This window comes from Pelodiscus sinensis, chromosome 3 (assembly GCF_049634645.1).
Source record: "Pelodiscus sinensis isolate JC-2024 chromosome 3, ASM4963464v1, whole genome shotgun sequence".
In the NCBI taxonomy this organism is placed as follows: domain Eukaryota; kingdom Metazoa; phylum Chordata; order Testudines; family Trionychidae; genus Pelodiscus; species Pelodiscus sinensis.
In genome coordinates, this window is record NC_134713.1 from 60,090,278 (window position 1) to 60,108,969 (window position 18,692).

The 18,692-nt window shown below is 38.6% G+C and overlaps 1 protein-coding gene across 4 annotated transcripts in view; it reads left to right on the plus strand.

Moving 5' to 3' along the window:
• DOP1A (DOP1 leucine zipper like protein A) overlaps positions 1–18,692 on the plus strand; it is a 111,228-nt gene that overhangs the window by 56,333 nt on the left and 36,203 nt on the right. For all 4 annotated transcript variants that reach the window (XR_012902590.1, XM_014569949.3, XM_075923817.1 and 1 more), the window contains 4 exons: positions 3,762–4,380; positions 8,557–8,831; positions 10,163–10,315; positions 16,215–16,312. Coding sequence is in view for 3 of the 4 variants with exons in the window: in XM_014569949.3 (XP_014425435.2) it covers positions 3,762–4,380; positions 8,557–8,831; positions 10,163–10,315; positions 16,215–16,312 (1,145 nt within the window). In the remaining variant the exon portion in view is untranslated. The remainder of the gene's footprint in view (positions 1–3,761; positions 4,381–8,556; positions 8,832–10,162; positions 10,316–16,214; positions 16,313–18,692) is intronic.

Sequence of the window (18,692 nt, forward strand, 5' to 3'; positions counted from 1 at the left end):
AAATTGGCACCAGGGCAAGCTCTGAAACTGACAGTACCACCTTTGTCTTCAGCACTGCAATTGGCCCTCTGGCCACAGGTACAATGGCTGACGCTTTGGTACCCTCAAATCTCAGAGGGTTTGCCCAGCCTTCTCAGGTTGCCCAGTGGATATCGGGAGCCTTGGGGAGACGATTAGCCACTGCATGCTGTCATCCTATATAGGAGCAGACCATTCAGGAGAGGATATTCCAGGCTTATGATGTCCTGGAGGAATAGCTACTGCCTTTCTGGGGGATAGGGCAGATCCCATGGCACTGGCTTCCTCCTTGCCACCATCAGACAAGGTTGTTTATGGGTTCCCCTCACCCAGTTCTCCAAGATGATGCTAAGGCACATCAGGAACTCCTGAAGGAGGATTGTCTCCAACAAGGGGCTCCATGCAGCTAGATGATCCATAAGGTGCCTTGTTTGATGTAGTGTGGTTCTCAGCACCCATTAGGGTGGCTTTGGTCCTGCATGAAAGAGTGTTAAAGATCACTAACACCATTTGGCAAACCTCCTCCTCTATACTCGTTTCAAAAAGGGTTGAGCTCAAATATTTGTACTAGCAAGGAGTTATGAATATTTGTACACCCACTTGGCCCCTAAATCTCCTTAATAGTTGAGAGCTTCAGTCAGAGGGAGAGACAAGGCCAATCTGGGGCTATACCAAAGAAGGATTCAAAGAGACTTGATCTGGGCACCACATTTCAAGAAAGATGTGGAGAAATTGGAGAAGGTCCAGAAAAGAGCAACAAAAATGATTAAAGGTCTAGAAAACATGGCCTATGAGGGAAGACTGAAAGAATTGGGCTTGTTTAGTTTAGAAAAGAGAAGACTGAGAGGGGACATCATGCAGTTTTCATGTATCTAAAAGGCTGTTACAAGGAGGAGGCAGAAAAATTGTGCTCCTTGGCTTCTGATGATAGGACAAGAAGCTATGGTCTTAAACTGCAGCAAGGGATATTTAGGCTGGACATTAGGAAAAATGTCATGGTCGTTAAACACTTGAATAAATTTCCTACGGAGGTTGTGGAATCTCCCTCACTAGAGATATTTACGAGCATTTTAGATAGACATCTGTCAGGGATGACTTAGACGGTGCTTGGTCCTGCTGTGAGGGCAGAGGACTGGACTTGATGATCTCTCAAGGTCCCTTCCAGTTCTAGTAATCTATGATTCTATGTATGGGTATTATCCATTATGATTTCACTGTGTGGCAGGAAACTTAAAATGAGTCATTAATAAGTAATGTAATAGAAATGTAGCCGTGTTAGTCTGGTGTAGCTGAAGCAAAATGCAGGACTATGTAGCACTTTAAAGACTAACAAGATGGTTTATTAGATGATGAGCTTTCGTGGGCCAGACCCACTTCCTCAGATCAAATAGTGGAAGAAAATAGTCACAACCATATATACCAAAGGATACAATTAAAAAAATGAACACATATGAAAAGGACAAATCACATTTCAGAACAGAAAGGGGATGCGGGGGGGGGGGGGGGGGCGAGGAGGAAGGAAGGTAAGTGTCTGTGAGTTAATGATATTAGAGGTGGGGAGAGTGGGACGTCTGTGAGCTCTAATGGTATTAGAGGTGATAATTGGGGAAGCTATCTTGGTAATGGGTAAGGTAGTTGGGGTCTTTGTTCAATCCCCCCCGGAGAGTGTCGAATTTTAACATGAATGACAGTTCAGAGGATTCCCTTTCAAGTGCAGATGTAAAAGGTCTTTGTAGCAGAATGCAGGTGGTTAAGTCGTTGAGACAGTGTCCTTTCTGGTTGAACTGGCAAGAAATAGTTTTTTCTTTGTGATCTTGTCTGATATCTGTTTTGTGGGCATTAATCCTTTGGCAAAGTGTCTGAGACGTTTGTCCAATGTACATAGGATAAACTATTTGAACAAAGGACTGAACTACCTTACCCATTACCAAGATAGCTTCCCCAATTATCACCTCTAATACCATTAGCTCACAGACATCTAACTTTCCCCACCTCTAATATCATTAACTCACAGACACTTAACTTCCTTCCTCCCCTCCCTCCTGCATCCCCCTTCTGTTCTGAAATGTGATTTGTCCTTTTCATATGTGTTCATTTTTTTAATTGTATCCTTTGGTATATATGGTTGTGACTATTTTCTTCCACTATTTGATCTGAGGAAGTGGGTCTGGCCCATGAAAGCTCATCATCTAATAAACCATCTTGTTAGTCTTTAAAGTGCTACATAGTCCTGCATTTTAATAAGTAATGGTATTTTAAAAAAATATGAAGTTGGGAAAATGTGTGTGTGTGTAGGGGGGGTATTAATTATTTTAATTCCTCATTTTTGGCTCCAAAATTCAGCTATTTTCTCTTGTCTTTTCTGAACGATACCTTGACAATTTGTGGTATTTTGTTTTGTATGAAACCATTTCATCCTGTTAAATAGTAGAAATTAACAATCACAATAATAATAATCATGAAGCTTTGTACCAGCAATTCACCCTCACAATTTGAGGTTAAATTTATTTAATATAATTATTTGTGTGGTGGCATCTATAAAATTATCTCTTGGTTGTAGAGAAATTTTACCTCTTCCCACTCTTTCAAGTTCTCTCAAGCCTTTCTCTTGATAACGCCCTACAACTGGTTCATCTACTCCATCGTTCTACTACCCTTTCATATTACTTCCTATGATGGAAGAGTTTTCCAGTCAACAGAAGACAAGCTGCCAACTCCTTTGTGTAAGAAAATCCTAAAACTTAAATATATTTCAGGAAAAACTTAAAAAACAAGGAATAGTCTAGCAGCACCTTAAAGACTAACAAAACATTGTAGATGGTATCATGAGCTTTTGTGGATAGAACCCATTTCTTCAGATGAAGCTTGTGATACCATCTACATGTTTTGTTAGTCTTTAAGGAGTTGCTAGACTATTCATTGTTTTTTAAGTTTTTTCCAGTTAGAGACTAACTCATCTATCCCTTTTAAGCTTTTGAATATTTCATACAGCCTGTCAGCTAAAATGATTTTGTGCAGTGTTATGGCCATGTCAGTCCTGAGAGAGAAAATAGGTGAGAAATTATCTTTCAACCCTTGAGTGATTCCTTACAATCTGAGCTAACTACTTATGCTAAACCATCTGTTTGATCTTATATAAAGTTGTGACAATCTTAGTACCTTTCTCAGACCTAAAGGAGAACTCTGTATAGCTTAAAAGCTTCTGTTCTTCACCAGAATTGGTCTAATAAAAGATATTACCTCTTCCATCTTCTATAGCTAAAATAATTGTAAATTTTAGTGCCTGGTCTTCTCTCTTTGTAAAATGTCATGATTTTTTTCAAAATAATTAAATGACTTAAAATGCATATATTTCAATTGATAAGACAATGATGGATCCTCTTATAGTTGACATAGTCTGTCATGTACACTTCTTTGGGACTTTTAAAAACTTGATTTTGACAGGTGGCCAACAATCTGCAAGTGGCCAGGAATAAAAGTATATAACCCATAATTTAAAACTTTGTAATAGAACAGAACTAGGGTTGCCACTCCTCCAGGAATTAAAGATTGATCTTTAATTAAATATTATGTCATGTGATAAAACCTTCAGGAATGTTGCCAATTTTGGTTGGACACTCTAAACAGAACTCAAAACTGCCATTCTTTTCAATACAGGAAAGAAGTTACTGATTTATTACTAATTAGTGACATTCATTTTTACTGTTTTAAAATGTAGGTATCTGTACTTTTATCTCAACTAGGTGCCATCAGTTTCTCTTGAAAATCCTCATGATGTATTTGAAGATGGTGAAAATCCTCCAAGTAGTCGATCATCAGAAAGTGGATTTACTGAGTTTGTACAGTATCAGGCAGATACAGCTGATGACATTGACAAAGCATTGAGCGAAGGTCACGGAGCACCTGGTATCCCTATTATAGGTAGCACATCCTCAGAGACTGAGACAGCATCAACTGTGGGATCTGAGGAAACCATTGTACAGCCTCCTTCAATAATTACACAGGGGTCAGCAACTCGAAGTGGGAAGATGATTCAAAAGACTGCAATGCAGTGCTGCTTGGAGTATGTCCAACAATTTTTAACTAGATTTATCAACCTATATATAATTCAGTGTGATTCCTTGTCTCAGTCCTTGGCAACAGAGCTGCAAGTAGACCTCAGTAGAGAGCAAGGGCAAACTACAAAATGGGATAGAGAATCACAAGGAGATACTAAGGGGAAAAAAACAAATAAAATGCCAAAAGAATACCTTTCTGCCTTTATTGCTGGATGTCAGCTATATCTTGAATGTTCAAGTTTTCCAGTTTACATTGCAGAAGGAAATCATACATCAGAATTACATCCTGACAAATCTGATTTTGGTACGTAACATTTCCTTACTTCTCCTTTTTTTTCTAGTATATTCACTTCTTGGTCTAAACTGTTCTTTAGAAAAATAGTAGGAATTTTGCTATAATTGCCATTTTTATTTGTTCCTTGTTGAGATTTGTATTTCTTTTATTACTTGGATTATGTTTTAGAAACTAAAATATTTTTATTGTAGTTATAAGAAAATTAATGTTTTGATCTGACATTTAATACAGATCTGTTCTGATTAATGAACATATATTACTAGCGAGGGACCTTAGAGTGAAATCCAGTTTCTAGATTCTGCTGTACAAGTATGAAATACATGGTTCTATCAGAGTTCTTTATTACTACAAGTTAAACCTTTCTGGTCCATGGGAGATCAATATTGTCTAATAGCATTACTAGCACTTCCACTATATACAGGGCTTTTAGAAGACATTTAGGGGTAAATTAGAGCTAAATAACTGCAAAGAACACTGAGAGCCAGGACTGGTGGCTAAAAACAAACTTTATGGGACCGTGGGAAACTTGGTCAAACCCATGATAAATGGACATCTGGCTAACTAAAATCATGCCAGACCATGGATGTTGCCAGGCCAGAGAGTACCACACTAGAGAGGTTCAACCTGAAGTGATTTTCTTATGTCCAGGAATGTTTTTGAACCTTGATTAGATTTATGGACTAGTGACCAGGTTACATCAAACATGCCTTTAACTCTTTATTTTTTTACAGTTTACACTGTTATCACATTTCTGCCTTTGTAAATCAAATGTATAACTGTAAGTTATAAATTTAAGTTCAGTAAAATTCATGTTACCAAGGAGTTTTCTAATATTATTTTGCTGTTGTAAAGCCGTATTTAACATTAAGGTTGTACGTGCCAAACGACAATATTAATGAACTGAAAAAATAGGTGTACATTTACATTATAGTTAAAGTGAGGCTTTTGCTCTGATATCTGAGATTTTATTTATTTGTCTTTGAAACCTAAGATTGTTTAAATTTAGCTTCTTGTTTTTGACTTGTGATAGCTTTGCATGGTGTTAACTGAGAGCGCATTTTATGAGAGAGAGGCGGTAATTTGTAATTAGATATTAGGAAAAGCTTTCTAACTACAAGGGTAGTTAAGCTCTGGCATCTAATGGAGCTTGTAGAATCCCCATCACTAGAGGTTTTTAAGAACAAATCATACAAACATCTGTTGGAGTAGTCTAGGGGGCAGGTGACAAAAAGCTTCTGCCCCCATGAGAGACTTTTCTCTTTTCCCCTCCCTTTATTGTCTACAGAGAGCAGTGTGGATTCTGTTTGTTTTGGTGAGAGAATTGGCTTCTGCCAGTGTCCCACAACGTTGGCCCTGAAGGTTGTGCTCAGTGTTTTGTGATCTGTGCTGCCCTGCAGGCAATGTACCCCTCCCTTTCAGAGTTCTGGGCAGTGTCTAACAGTTAAGTGAGCTGTTCTGTTTGGAGAACAAACAAAGAACAAATCATTGGAATGCTCCTGTTCTCCCCTGCTAAGAACACAGCTGCAGGTAGACTGCTGCTGCGGGGGGGCGGGGAGGAAGGGGAGTTAGTGAGGGGTGGGGGGCAGCTGGAGATACTGCTGTGCTGCTTTGACATTCCTCAGCTTGGAGAGCTCACAGAGCTACAAGGAAATTGCAGTAAGCACATAGATAAATTCTGCCTTCCCACAATACTGCACTGTGGGTTGCTTACCCACATTGCTTTGCTCTATCTGTCGACGGAGTGCTAGCAATGTAGCCATGAAATGTCAACAATGGGAGGCAGAAAAAACAGTTTCACCATTTTTCCCTTTTTGCAATGTTTTTCATGTTGACAGCACTTTTATTGCCAAACCTTCTCACTGTAAACATAGCCTAACACATAGTAGTCCAGTGAGGTCTCTCCAGTGTCTTGTATAAGGGCACTAACACTTTTCTATCACTACTGGAAATACTTTCCTGATATAACGTAGGATTGCTTAGCCCTTTTCATGGCTGCATCACATAGGTGACTTACAGTCATCCAAAGTGAGCTACAGCCCATGAAAGTTTATGCCGTAATCAATTTTTTAGTCTTTAAGGTGCCACGGCACTAATTGTTTTTGCTGAAACAGACTAACATGGTGTCAAGTATCAGAGGGGTAGCCGTGTTAGTCTGAATCTGCAAAAGCGACGAGGAGTCCTGTGGCACCTTATAGACTAACTGAAGTGTAGGAGCATAAGCTTTATGCATCTGACGAAGTGGGTCTTTGCCTACGAAAGCTTATGCTCCTACACTTCAGTTAGTCTATAAGGTGCCACAGGACTCCTCGTCGCTCAGACTAACATGGCTGTCTCTCGGAAACTAGTCATCCTGTGATTTCCCAGTACACCCACCCAAAAGTGGGTACTATATTAGCAACCCCCAAGTATATCCTTCTTATTGAGCTTGCAATTCCCTGTGCCAATTCTTTTAATAATCTTGGATGGAGATTATCCAAGATTATCTGTCTGTCTCCTTCTTCCTCTCCTCTCTCTCTCTCTCCCCAGTTTGGTCCCATTAAGCAGTTCAGATTTGACTCTTCCTCAGATATGGTAATTTCTGTTTCCGTATTCTCATTTCTGATCCATCCTGTCTTTCATTCCTTGTAGGCTTTTTGCTTTCTCTTAACCTACTTGAGATGCTTAGTTTGGTCACAATCCTTCTCTATGAGTTTGTTTCCTTGCTAGATACAGGCTTCTGGTAGCTTCTGCAATGTTGACTTAAAGTAACAATGTTGACTTCTCCTCCACATTCAAATCCTAGAGATCTTCAGGCCAGTCTACTTCTTCACTAATTCTCCGAATTTTTTTTAAGTTTTCACTTTTGAGGTCAAGGATCCTAATTATAAACTTATTTGCAGACGTGTTTTTGTTTATCCATTCTTTTTAAACTGCATTAGTTCATGATCACTTCATGAGAATGAAGGGAGAATGTGAGTAGGTAAATTAAGATTTGTGTAAAATCTAACTAATGCTCAGTTTCTGATGAGTTTTTTTTACTTGAGTCCAATTCACATTATGAACGTTGCATTGTATCTCAGTAATTTTTGTGGAAATTTATTGGAAATTGACAAAATAAACCATGGAGTTATCTCTGTAACAAAATTTAAAATTATATTTTTCATTGTTTCTTTTATGATAATTTCCTGAAGAAATTATGTCAGGAGAACAAATAAAAGCAATGTGTACTGTAGCATAATATAGCCCTCTCTAAAGGTGGAAGATACATTCAACTAAAATTTGTGAAATACATTGAACTCAGATTGCAAATAATAGGTTTTCTCTTCTTCCCTTCTTTATTAGGTTTTGATATCAAAGGTCATAATTAGGGATGTAATATCCTGGTTAATCAGTTAATCAGTTAAACATTATATTTAGCTGGTTAACTGATTGGATAAGAGTGGACGGGGGCCAGACTGGAATGCTTCTGCCCGCAGTTCGCTGGGCCAGGCCTGCCACAGGTTCCACAGGGCTGGAGCAGCCCTCTACCCATGGCAGGCTAGGAACTGCTCCAGCCACTGCTTAACCATAATCTGTAAGTATCAGCCGATAAGATGTAAGTGGTTAACCATTCACATCCCTCGTAAGAAAGATACTGAAACTGACGTAGCAGTACTAGGACTTTTACACTTTTGTAAAATATAGTGATCTAATGCAGTGTCATGTTGAAAGCAGGACAATTTGTGTTCATCTCACATGGAATAGAGGAAAAATTATAGTCCATAAGAATTTATTGCATTTATTTATTGTTAACACAAGAAAATAATCTTGTTCAGTGAGTTGTCTTCTGCTGTTAGTTTTTGGGATTATATTTGTTTGATACTTTGGTTAGATCTAAAATGCTACATACATCTTTTGGTACTATATACATTAATATAGTAATATCACATTTTAGTATGTATTTTATAAAGTTTACATAATTTAAGAAGAAAGTATGGAATTGTGGCATTTGAATTATTTTTATCTACCAACTTTATTTAAAAGAGAGAATTACTGACAGTACAAATCATTTTCTCATATAAATATTGTAAGATAGGGTTACAAATATAGAAATTAAAAGAATGCAGGAGAGTTATGAGGTATGGTAGGTATACAGAATGGAAGAAAAACTAATTGTAAGACAATTTCACTTATAATGGAAAATATTTCCTTTGATTTTCGTTTCAGACTGTGAACAAGTACAGCCTCCATTGTGGCTTCAGACACTTATGAATGCTTGTAGACAAGCAAGTGATTTTAGTGTTCAAGGTGTTGCTATTTCTCTGGTAATGGACTTGGTTGGATTGACTCAGTCTGTTGCTGTTGTCACTGGAGAAAACGTTAACAGTATGGAAACTGCACAGCCCCTGAGTCCAAACCAAGGAAGAGTTGCTGTAGTTATCAGGCCTCCTCTTACTCAAGGGAACCTGAGATATATGGTTGAAAAGACAGATTTTTTCAAGGTACAGTAAACATCTTACAGCCCATGCATTATTTCATCTGAGTTAGTTTCTCTAGACTCTGTTTACAGCATCCAGAAAACTCACTTTTTTTCCAAGTCCATATTTAACAGCCTTATGTTTCTTATACTTTCTTATGTTATGGAATAAAGTTTTCTTACTGGGTCATATGACATTTGCAATTTTCTGTTGCATAGTTTAAGTTAAAATATTCAGCTACTGCTACTGCTACTACAAGTGTTCCACAAGGTGTAGGTATCAACAGCTGATTTGAATTGGTCTTTTGGAAAGTAAAAGAAGTGAGTTACCAGACTTGAGAAGATGATGTGACAGGTAGTCAAGACATGAACCTGAGGGAAAATGTTCCAGGTAGATAGTGGTTTAACTAAGATAATAATAATACTAATAAGTTATAGAATGTGATCTGTTTTTAAATTATTTATCACAAATAATTTTACATAAGTGCTATATTAGATAATTTATGCTAGCTCCACCCTTGTGATATAGGATGTCATAAAAAATCCTCAGAAAAAGAATATTCTGTAGTAGGTATCAAGTATCAGAGGGGTAGCCGTGTTAGTCTGAATCTGCAAAAGTGACGAGGAGTCCTGTGGCACCTTATAGACTAACTGAAGTGTAGGAGCATAAGCTTTCGTGGGCAAAGACCCACTTCGTCAGATGCATGTAGTGGAAATATCCAGAGGCAGGTAAAAATATGCAGGCCAGGATTAGGCTGGAGATGACGAGGTGGATCCAATCAAGGAGGATGAGGCCCACTTCTAGCAGCTGATCTGGAGGTGTGAATTCCCTCTTCTCTTGGAATTCACACCTCCAGATCAGCTGCTAGAAGTGGGCCTCATCCTCCTTGATTGGATCCACCTCGTCATCTCCAGCCTGATCCTGGCCTGCATATTTTTACCTGCCTCTGGATATTTCCACTACATGCATCTGACGAAGTGGGTCTTTGCCCACGAAAGCTTATGCTCCTACACTTCAGTTAGTCTATAAGGTGCCACAGGACTCCTCGTCACTTCTGTAGTAGGAAGTTACTTAGCATAGTATTGAAATATTGTAGTTTATGAAAGTTAACTATTAAGTACTGCATCCTCAGAGTTAAATGTTATGGAACATTATACATTAGGGTATTGCAGAGTTTGTTTGGTTTTGTTTGGTTTTTTGTATAGATATAAGCTATATATATAATCACGTAATTTGTCCAGGTTGTTCATGTTTTTCTCTGACACTGCATATGTCCCTTTCATTTTATAAAACTAGTAATTCTTCAGAAAAATGTAAGATATTCATTGACTTAAAGCATATTTTCATTTACAAAGCATGTGGCTTTAACTCTGTGGGACCAGTTGGGTGATGGAACTCCTCAACATCATCAGAAGAGTGTGGAGCTCTTTTACCAGTTACACAACCTGGTTCCATCTTCTAGCATTTGTGAGGATGTTATAAGTCAGCAACTGACCCACAGAGACAAGGTAAATCTTCCCACCTGTTTGTATAATTATTAAAAGGTGAGTTAAAGAAATTATCAGGAAACGTAGCAATAGAGTGGCATGTGTGAATAAAGGACTTAATGGCTCATAGGTCAGTTTGAGGTATTTCATGTATGTGTGCACACACATATACACACTGATCTATAAAGTATTCTAATATGTTCATAAAATTGTAAATGCTTACAAATCTTCATGTCCCCTTTCCTATCTGTCCCTTTATCTAATTAATTTATAATCTCAATATGGTAGTGGCTGAGTGCTTCATAACCACTTATTAATTTATCCTCACAATCTGTCTGTAAGGCAGAGGAAGTGTTATTGTCCCTATATTTCAGATGGAGAGCTAAGGTACAGGGAGATTTCATGACTAAACCAAAATCATACAGAAATCTATGGTAAAGCGTAGAATTGAACCTAGGGCTAAGTCTACACTGGCACTTTACAGCAAACACAGCAAGTTACAGTGCTGTAAAGCGCTAGAGTGAACAAGCCTACAGCTCTGGTAGCTGCTTCAGCTTCAACTCCAGGTGATAGGGCTCAGGCTTTGGCTTCAGCCTCAGTCCTAAGCCCCAGCAAATCTAACACTAGCCTTGATGACCCCATTCAAATTAAAATGTAGTTGTCCTGACCTATAGTTTGAGAGCCCCTGGTGTAACATCTCTCTTCCTAGAATAGAAAGTGAGCAATCACAGTTATCTATTATAGTTGTTTACGTGATTAAGCAACTTTTCATCCCTTTCACTTTGTTCTACCCAGAGTCCCTCCCTTCTCCTGCTATTTGCCCTTAAGAGATTTCTGTGCCATTATATTTTGTGGCATTATGTTTTCCAATTCTTGGCCATTTCTAATAGGTGAACTACCCTCAAAATCATTGCCAGTTTGCTCTGAAACTGCACTGTTGTTTAGAACTCACCTGGGTCAACTCTTGAGAGCAAGAGTTGCTCGTAGGAAATAACAGTTGGGGTAGCAAAGATGTCTGCATTCTACTGGTTACAACTAGGCTTTTACAATTAGATTTTGTAAAATTTCTATGGAAAATATAGAGGTTTTAAAATAAATAAAGCCCTATGTGGATACAAAATTTGTATCCATATTGGCAAAAATGAGCTGCCGATATTCAAATCCATATCTGTGGAGGTGGATACCTGCACATATAAAGCAGATATCTGCAGATTTGCAGGGCTTTAAAAATAAATAATTTTTCAATTTTTGTCTGCTTAAACTTTTAGAGGTGTGGAAAATTATGGGGCAGTCAGACAATATTTTAAAAAAGTAAACATTGAGGTTCAACAAGTAGTCAGACTGTATAATTGTTAAAACACAATTTGTTAACATCACATCAAAATGTACAAAGGAAATACAGTACCCCTAAATCAAACTCTTAAGTTCTCCAAAAATGTTTTTCTTCTTTTGCCGATCTGCAGATTTTGATTATCAGTGGAAATATGTTTTTTCTGTTTGTGTGTGAACAGAGAAATTGAAATGTAGTGCTAAAAAATCTAATCCTTTCAAAACTTGGTGCTACTCTTAATTCCTCCCTTCCATCTTTTGTCTCTGTCATTAGATGCTGTTTGCACTTCTTACTGGCTGTCCTCCTAGAAGTTCAGGGAGCTCTTTCTACCATTGTCATAGTAATATTTGGCTTGCTGTTGCCACTTAAATTTTTCTATGATCTTTTCTGCTGTTTTTGGCTTCAAACATTTATTTGCTGCAGGCAGTAATCAGTGTGTGTGGTGTGAGGTGAGATTGTGTGCTGGTCTGGTGCCCTGGCTTTCTGTTGATTTGTTTCTTCAATCCATTATTGCTGCCCATAGGTCTTTACTATAACAATACACCATGTTTAGCAGTTTCTTGGTAATCTTGGCCGCTATTTTTGCTTTGCTTTTAGGGTGTGATATGTTCAAATTCTGCTGCATGATTTGCAAATTCCTGATGTGACAGGTCAGGACTCCCTTGCACTGTCACCGGATGTGCTGAAGCACCACTGAGCCCGCTTCCCCTGTAACTCTGTCTTGTTGGCTACATCTAGACAGCGTGCCTTTTGTCAACAGATACTGTTGACAAAGCCTCTGTCGAAAAAGAGCATCTAGACTATGATCAGTATTGTCAACAAAGCAAGCCACTTTTTTTGAAAGAGAGTCTAGACACTCTCTTTCGAAAAAGCACAGTTTGCATGCAATCGTGCCTTTTTTCGAAAGAGTACTTTCGAAAAAAGGCGTTATTCTTCATAAAATGAGGTTTACCGCTGTCGACAAAACTGCCGCGTTCTGTCGACAGAATGTGGCGGTAGTGTAGATGCAGGTATAGTTTTATCGACAAAAGCCAACTTTTGTCGACCAAACCCTGTAGTCTAGACACACCTGTTGAGTGTAGGTCTCTAGCCTGCTTCAACCAATATACAAGGATGGAGCCATACTCCCAAGGCTGCAGACACAAATTGAAAGCAGTACAGTGTGAGACCTTTTGCTAGCACTCAAATATACAGCCCTTCTGGGAGCTGAACCCTAGATAAATCTGTCTTGTGCTGTATAGAGAACTATACAATTTAAGCTCATGAAATTTCCCTATTCTCAGTGTAAAGAGATTGGCATAGGCTCTTTGTTTCCCCAGGTAAAAATTATGGGGTTTATTACTAAACAAAAGTGATTTTATTAAATTTTAAAAGATAGGCTGTAAGTAGTTGCATGGGATAACAGATCAAAGTAAGTTACTAAGCAAAATAAAATATGCAAGCTAAGCTTAATACACTAAAGAAACTCGTTACATATAAGATCTTACTCTAAATGTGGTACTAATAATCTTCACAGGCCATACGCCCTTCCATCGTGGGTCCAGTTTTTTCCCCAGTTTAGCTTTAGATGACTTAGTTCCCCCAGTTATCTTGAGTGCGGTATCTGGGGATTGCTAGGATTACCTCATCCCCCCACTCTTAAATAGGATTTGCATAAGGGAAAGACATTATTTTCTATTATCCCTGGTCTATTATCTATGGTCCATCAGCTCTTTGGCCTATTTCATTGTTGTACCTGGAGTATCAGCAGTGGGTGCTGCCCAAAAGAGCAAATATGAAATTAAAGATACCCAGGTTTATCCTGCTAACTTCATCTACAGATATGATACAGGCATACAAATGGGATAACCATAGTCAGTAAATTAAAACCTTTCCAATATGTTATATGTGCCATCTTGCATCAAGCATATCTGAGATATCAGAAGTATATTTTCATGAAGCCTATAGAATATCCTGTCACACCTTACAAACTGAGGTCCATTATCTTTAATAAGTCTCTGGAATTCCGTGCAAGGCAAAGTTAACTTCACAGCATGTAATGACAGATATCATAGAATCATAGAAAATTAGGGTTGGAAGAGACTCACTGGTCTAAGCAAACCAACTCTAAGTAAATTTCTTTGCCAGGGCTTTGTCAAGCCTGGCTTCAAAAATCTCTAAGGATGGAGATTTCACCACCTCCCTAGATAATCTATTCCAGTGGTTCACCACCCTTCCAGTGAAATATTCCTACCACCCAGGTGATTGAAAAATATATGTATTTCTTGCCTTTCTTTGTGTAATGGTATATCTTACACCGTTTCTAAAGTTTTTAATTTTTGTAAATGTTTCTGATTTTATTCACTGCTGCAATAGGTAGCAGCATTAAGTTCCAGTCTTTGTTGTTGCAACATATGTGTTCTGACTTGAATGTTTTTCATGCCTACAACATATATGATTTGTCTGTAAGTGTGGCAGAGTTGCATCATAATGTTAACTGTTAGGCTTGGTTGCTTCGAGTTTCATTTTGATCACATGTATGGAAAATATACTTCTCATATATTTAAAAAATTAGGCATACAGGCAGTTCCCGACTTACGCAGATCCGACTTACGTCGGATCCGCACTTACGAACGGGGCTTTCTCGCCCTGGAGGTCAAGGTAGCGGATTGCTACCTGCGAGCTCCGGGGCGAGAAAGCCCCGTTCGTAAGCTGCTCCGGTGCCCCTGGTCTGCTGGAGACCGGCAAAGCCTCAGAAGCGCGGGAACCCGCCGCTGCTGCCGCTTGAGTCCCGGTGCCTGTGGTCTGCTAACCCCCCCCCCAGCAGACCAGGCTTTTGTTTTGGACCCTGGAGCAGAGCAGCTGGGGCGCTGCGGATTGGTCCTGCAGCACCCGCTCTGGGCACTACTGGACCAACCCGGCAGCATCCCAGCTGCTCTGCCCCAGGTCCTGATTCAGCCGCTGCTGGTCAGTTTCAGCAGTGGCTGAATCAGGATGCCTGGGGCAGAGCAGCTGGGGTGCTGCTGGGTTGGGCCAGTAGCGCCGAGGAGCGGTGCTACTGGAGCAACCCAGCAGCACCCCAGCTGCTCTGCCCCAGGCGTCCCCAAGTCAGCCGCTGCTGAAACTGACCAGCGCTGACTACAGGAAGCCCAAGGCAGAGTTGCTCTGCCCCAGGCTTCCTGGAATCAGCGCTGATCAGTTTCAGCAGCAGCTGACTTGGGGAAACTTGGGGTTCTTAAGTTGAATCTGTATGTAAGTCAGAACTGGCGGTCAGTTTCAGCAGCGGCTGAATCTGGACGCCAGTTCCGACTTACATACAGATTCAACTTAAGAACAAACCTACAGTCCCTATCTTGTACGTAACCCGGGGACTGCCTGTATGTATTTTTCTAAAGCATCTAAAGATTTTATTTACATCTTGTGTTTCTTCATCTGCCAGCTGTAAGTGCTCACATACTGGAAAGCAGTCCTTACCTATTTCTTTATTTAGTGAAGCTATTCTGCTTGCCAAGATTTATTTGTCAAGTTCTATAGCCATTTCACAGTTTGTACATTAGGCCCTGAATCCGCTTCATTTTTATAGGCATCCCCTTCACATATGTTTGTTCTATAGTAGAATGGGATGTGAGTCCTTATGGATGTCATTAAGTGTCCCTGATCAGCCACAACAAAGAATTAAAGCAATTAAAACTTCTATTTTGACACCATATTAAGAATTGATATAAAGAGCAGTCACTAGAAATCATCTACTGTGAACAATTTGTATGGGTCCTACAAAACCCAGGGACTATGCTACCTATTCTTGAACATTGTCTGCTGGCATCTAATCAATTAACTAAGCCATCTGATAACACACTTTAGCTTTCCCTCTCATCCTAATCCTTTGCTGTCCATTACGTTAATGCCATGATTTTAAAGTACCATGATTTTAAAGTACCACTTCTGTGACAATGATTTCTATCTTTTTCACAAGCTGAGCTCTGTATCTTTTCTCCTAATCTCTCATTTCTGTCATCTTTGCTGTCACTGCTAAGAAATGTGTTTGTCTTTGTTATTTTTTTAAATTGTACATAGTTTTTTTCAATGATAATCTGTTCTTGCCTCTACGGATGGGTAATAAAAAACCATCTTTTACAAAACCAAGAAAATGGAGAATCTGACCTAAAATCATGTTTCCATTTCTTCATAGTGTTCATCTGCTGATCAGTTATTAATAGGCTGTGCTTAATTATGTACTTATATTTTACTGGGATTGAAATATTCTGAATCATTGGGAACCTGTCAAATTTACACCTTATTTTCTAAAATCAATAAAAATGTGCATTGGTATCTTGAGTTCCTTTTCATCCTACACTTGGGGAATTGGAAAATCAAGCTCAAAAAGGGGGAAAATAATCATCTTTCAAGACAAGTACGATTATGGGTCTAGAAACGTGGTACAGTAATCTTTTAAAGCATTCAAATAACTATATAGTGAACTGGAAATAGTGATTCTTTTAAGAGGTTTGTAATGTTAATTTAATATAATCATTTACATTCTTGTCTAGGTTTCTTTTTGCTGATTTGCTAGAACGATAATCAATGTGATCTAATCTATGCTTTGTTCAATAGAAAATAAGGATGGAAGCTCATGCAAAGTTTGCAGTGCTTTGGCATCTCACAAGGGACCTTCCTATTAACAAGTCTTCCTTTGGTCGTTCCTTTGACAGGTTGGTTATCATGTTCATGGTTCAGCAAACCTCCCTGTTCCATTACATTAACTGTGCAAAGTAACTCAGAGGTGTAATCTGGAAACTCATGAATTTTACAGTGTGGAGTAAGGCCACTGATTTTAGCATTTAGATAGAATGATTGCTGACAGCATCATTTGCAAACTTCATGGATAGTATTATGGACAAAGCTGAGCAAATAATTGTTTTTTTTGTTTGTTTGTTTGTTTGAGAAACTGACTGAAAAATCCAGAAGAAAATTGGCTCTATTCAAACTGAAATTGATTTTTTTTCTCACCAAAAATAAACAAAAGCCCAGAAAAATGTTCCTAGGATTCAAACAAAATATTTCATTGGACTCTAAACTAAGTGTATTTTGGGTGTATTTTGTTCTAAGTTGTTTTCAGGGTTTTTAATTCTTTTTTGTTAAACGTAACTTCATTTTGAAACAAAATCTGGTTTCAAAATAAAAAGTTGCAGCATTTAGTTTAGAAATGGCTGAAAACAAAAAATATTAAATTAGAAATAAAAAGTTTTACACTGAAACGGATGAGGTTATAATAGAGTTTGAAAAAATAATCTTAAAGTATTCACTTTAATTTAAAAATAATTTTTCATCATCTGTGTTTATGCCCCTTTTTAATTGATGGGACATTTTTTATTAATGCAGTGTGAAGACTGTTCAAAAATTTTCTCACCAGACACTCATCACAATCCTCAACTTTCTTGGCTGGGATTGTGCACATAACACACCGTTTCTTTGTGTGAATGTGATGAAAGAAAATTAAATTGAATATTGTATCCTTTACAACAATAGTGGGACAGTATAGTGAAGTTTTGGATCTCATCTTGCATTTATTTTGGAGCTACCTCTGTTACTTATTGCTGAAGAGAACATGATACATTCTGTTCACACAGTAGAAAAGCTGATGAATATGTACCACAAAATTACATAAAATGTTAAAGTTAATTAGGGACTACTAGGTATATTAACTAAGAGGTGAGGGCAATTTTTTCCCTGAGCGGGCTCTCAAGATGTAAGATATGAAAGAGAAAACGATGAAACTAGGAAGAGTGTTATTGTCAAGTAAACTATATTTCTGTTCTTAGTCCTTGATGATAACACTTGTAGATTATGATTAACACTTTTATTTCCTCTGTAACTTCATGTACAGATTTGCTGTTATTTACATTGCAGTAGTACCTATAAGACAACCAAATCAGGGCTTTATTGTGCTAGATGCTGTACAATCACAGTAAATGAGAATTTGTCTATTATTTTGATCTGTCTTTACTTTTAGCTTTTTCTGTATCCTTTTCTGTTGTGCTAAGATATGTAAATTTGGCTTTGGGATGCAAAATTTAAGAGAGCTTCTCATTGATTTCAAAGAAATGTGAAACAAACTTTAGGAAATATGCGCTGGGATACTCATCTAAATAAAATTGATATATTAGTATTGCTCAGTACATAGGTTATAAAGAGTCATTGCAATCACATCAATGTAAACTTTGCAATCACATCAGTGCAAACTTTAGCCAGGATGGATAAGGAATGGTGCCCTTAGCCTCTGTTTGTCAGAGGGTGGAGATGGATGTCAGGAGAGAGATCGCTTGATCATTACCTGTTCAGTTCACTCCCTCTGGGGCACCTGTCATTGGCCACTGGGAAGACAGAATACTGGGCTGGATGGACCATTGGTCTGACCCAGTATGGCCATTCTTATGTTCTTAAGCAATATATTTTCTGAAAATCTGAAGAGTTTGATTTACACATCTCAGCATTCCTCATGCATACCTGAGAGGTTTGTATATTAAAGATGGGTGTTGCTTGCTAATTATCTTGAGTGAAAGAGAGGAAGTCCACTTGCATATGGAGATAAAAAAAGCTCATTGACAGTCAACAAATATTGAAGTTTAATGGAGATTAGATTAAAATAGGTTATATTGTGTTGTAGCCAGGGGTGAAAGTAACTTAAATTTCTTAATATAATAAATGGAGATTACCTATATCAATTGAAAGGTCATTGAGTCCAGTCCCCTGCCTTCACAGCAGGACCAAGTACCACCCTTGACAAATTTTTGCCCCAAATCCCTAAATGGCCTCCTCAAGGATTTAACTCACAACCCTGGGTTTAGCAGGCCAATGCTCAAACCCCTGAGCTATCCCTCTCTCTCCCCTGCCCTTAATAGAATTAACATTTTATGTAATTCTTACATGTTGCAGTCCCCTGGGGAGGGGAGCTCAGGGCAGGGAGACTGGGGTGTGTGATAGGACAGTACCTGTAAGCAACTGCCGGGGGAGGGGGAGGCCTGCAGCTGCACGTACCAGGACTCTTGCTCTTGTTCCCTTGCTCCCTGATTGTGCACTGTCCCCTCACTC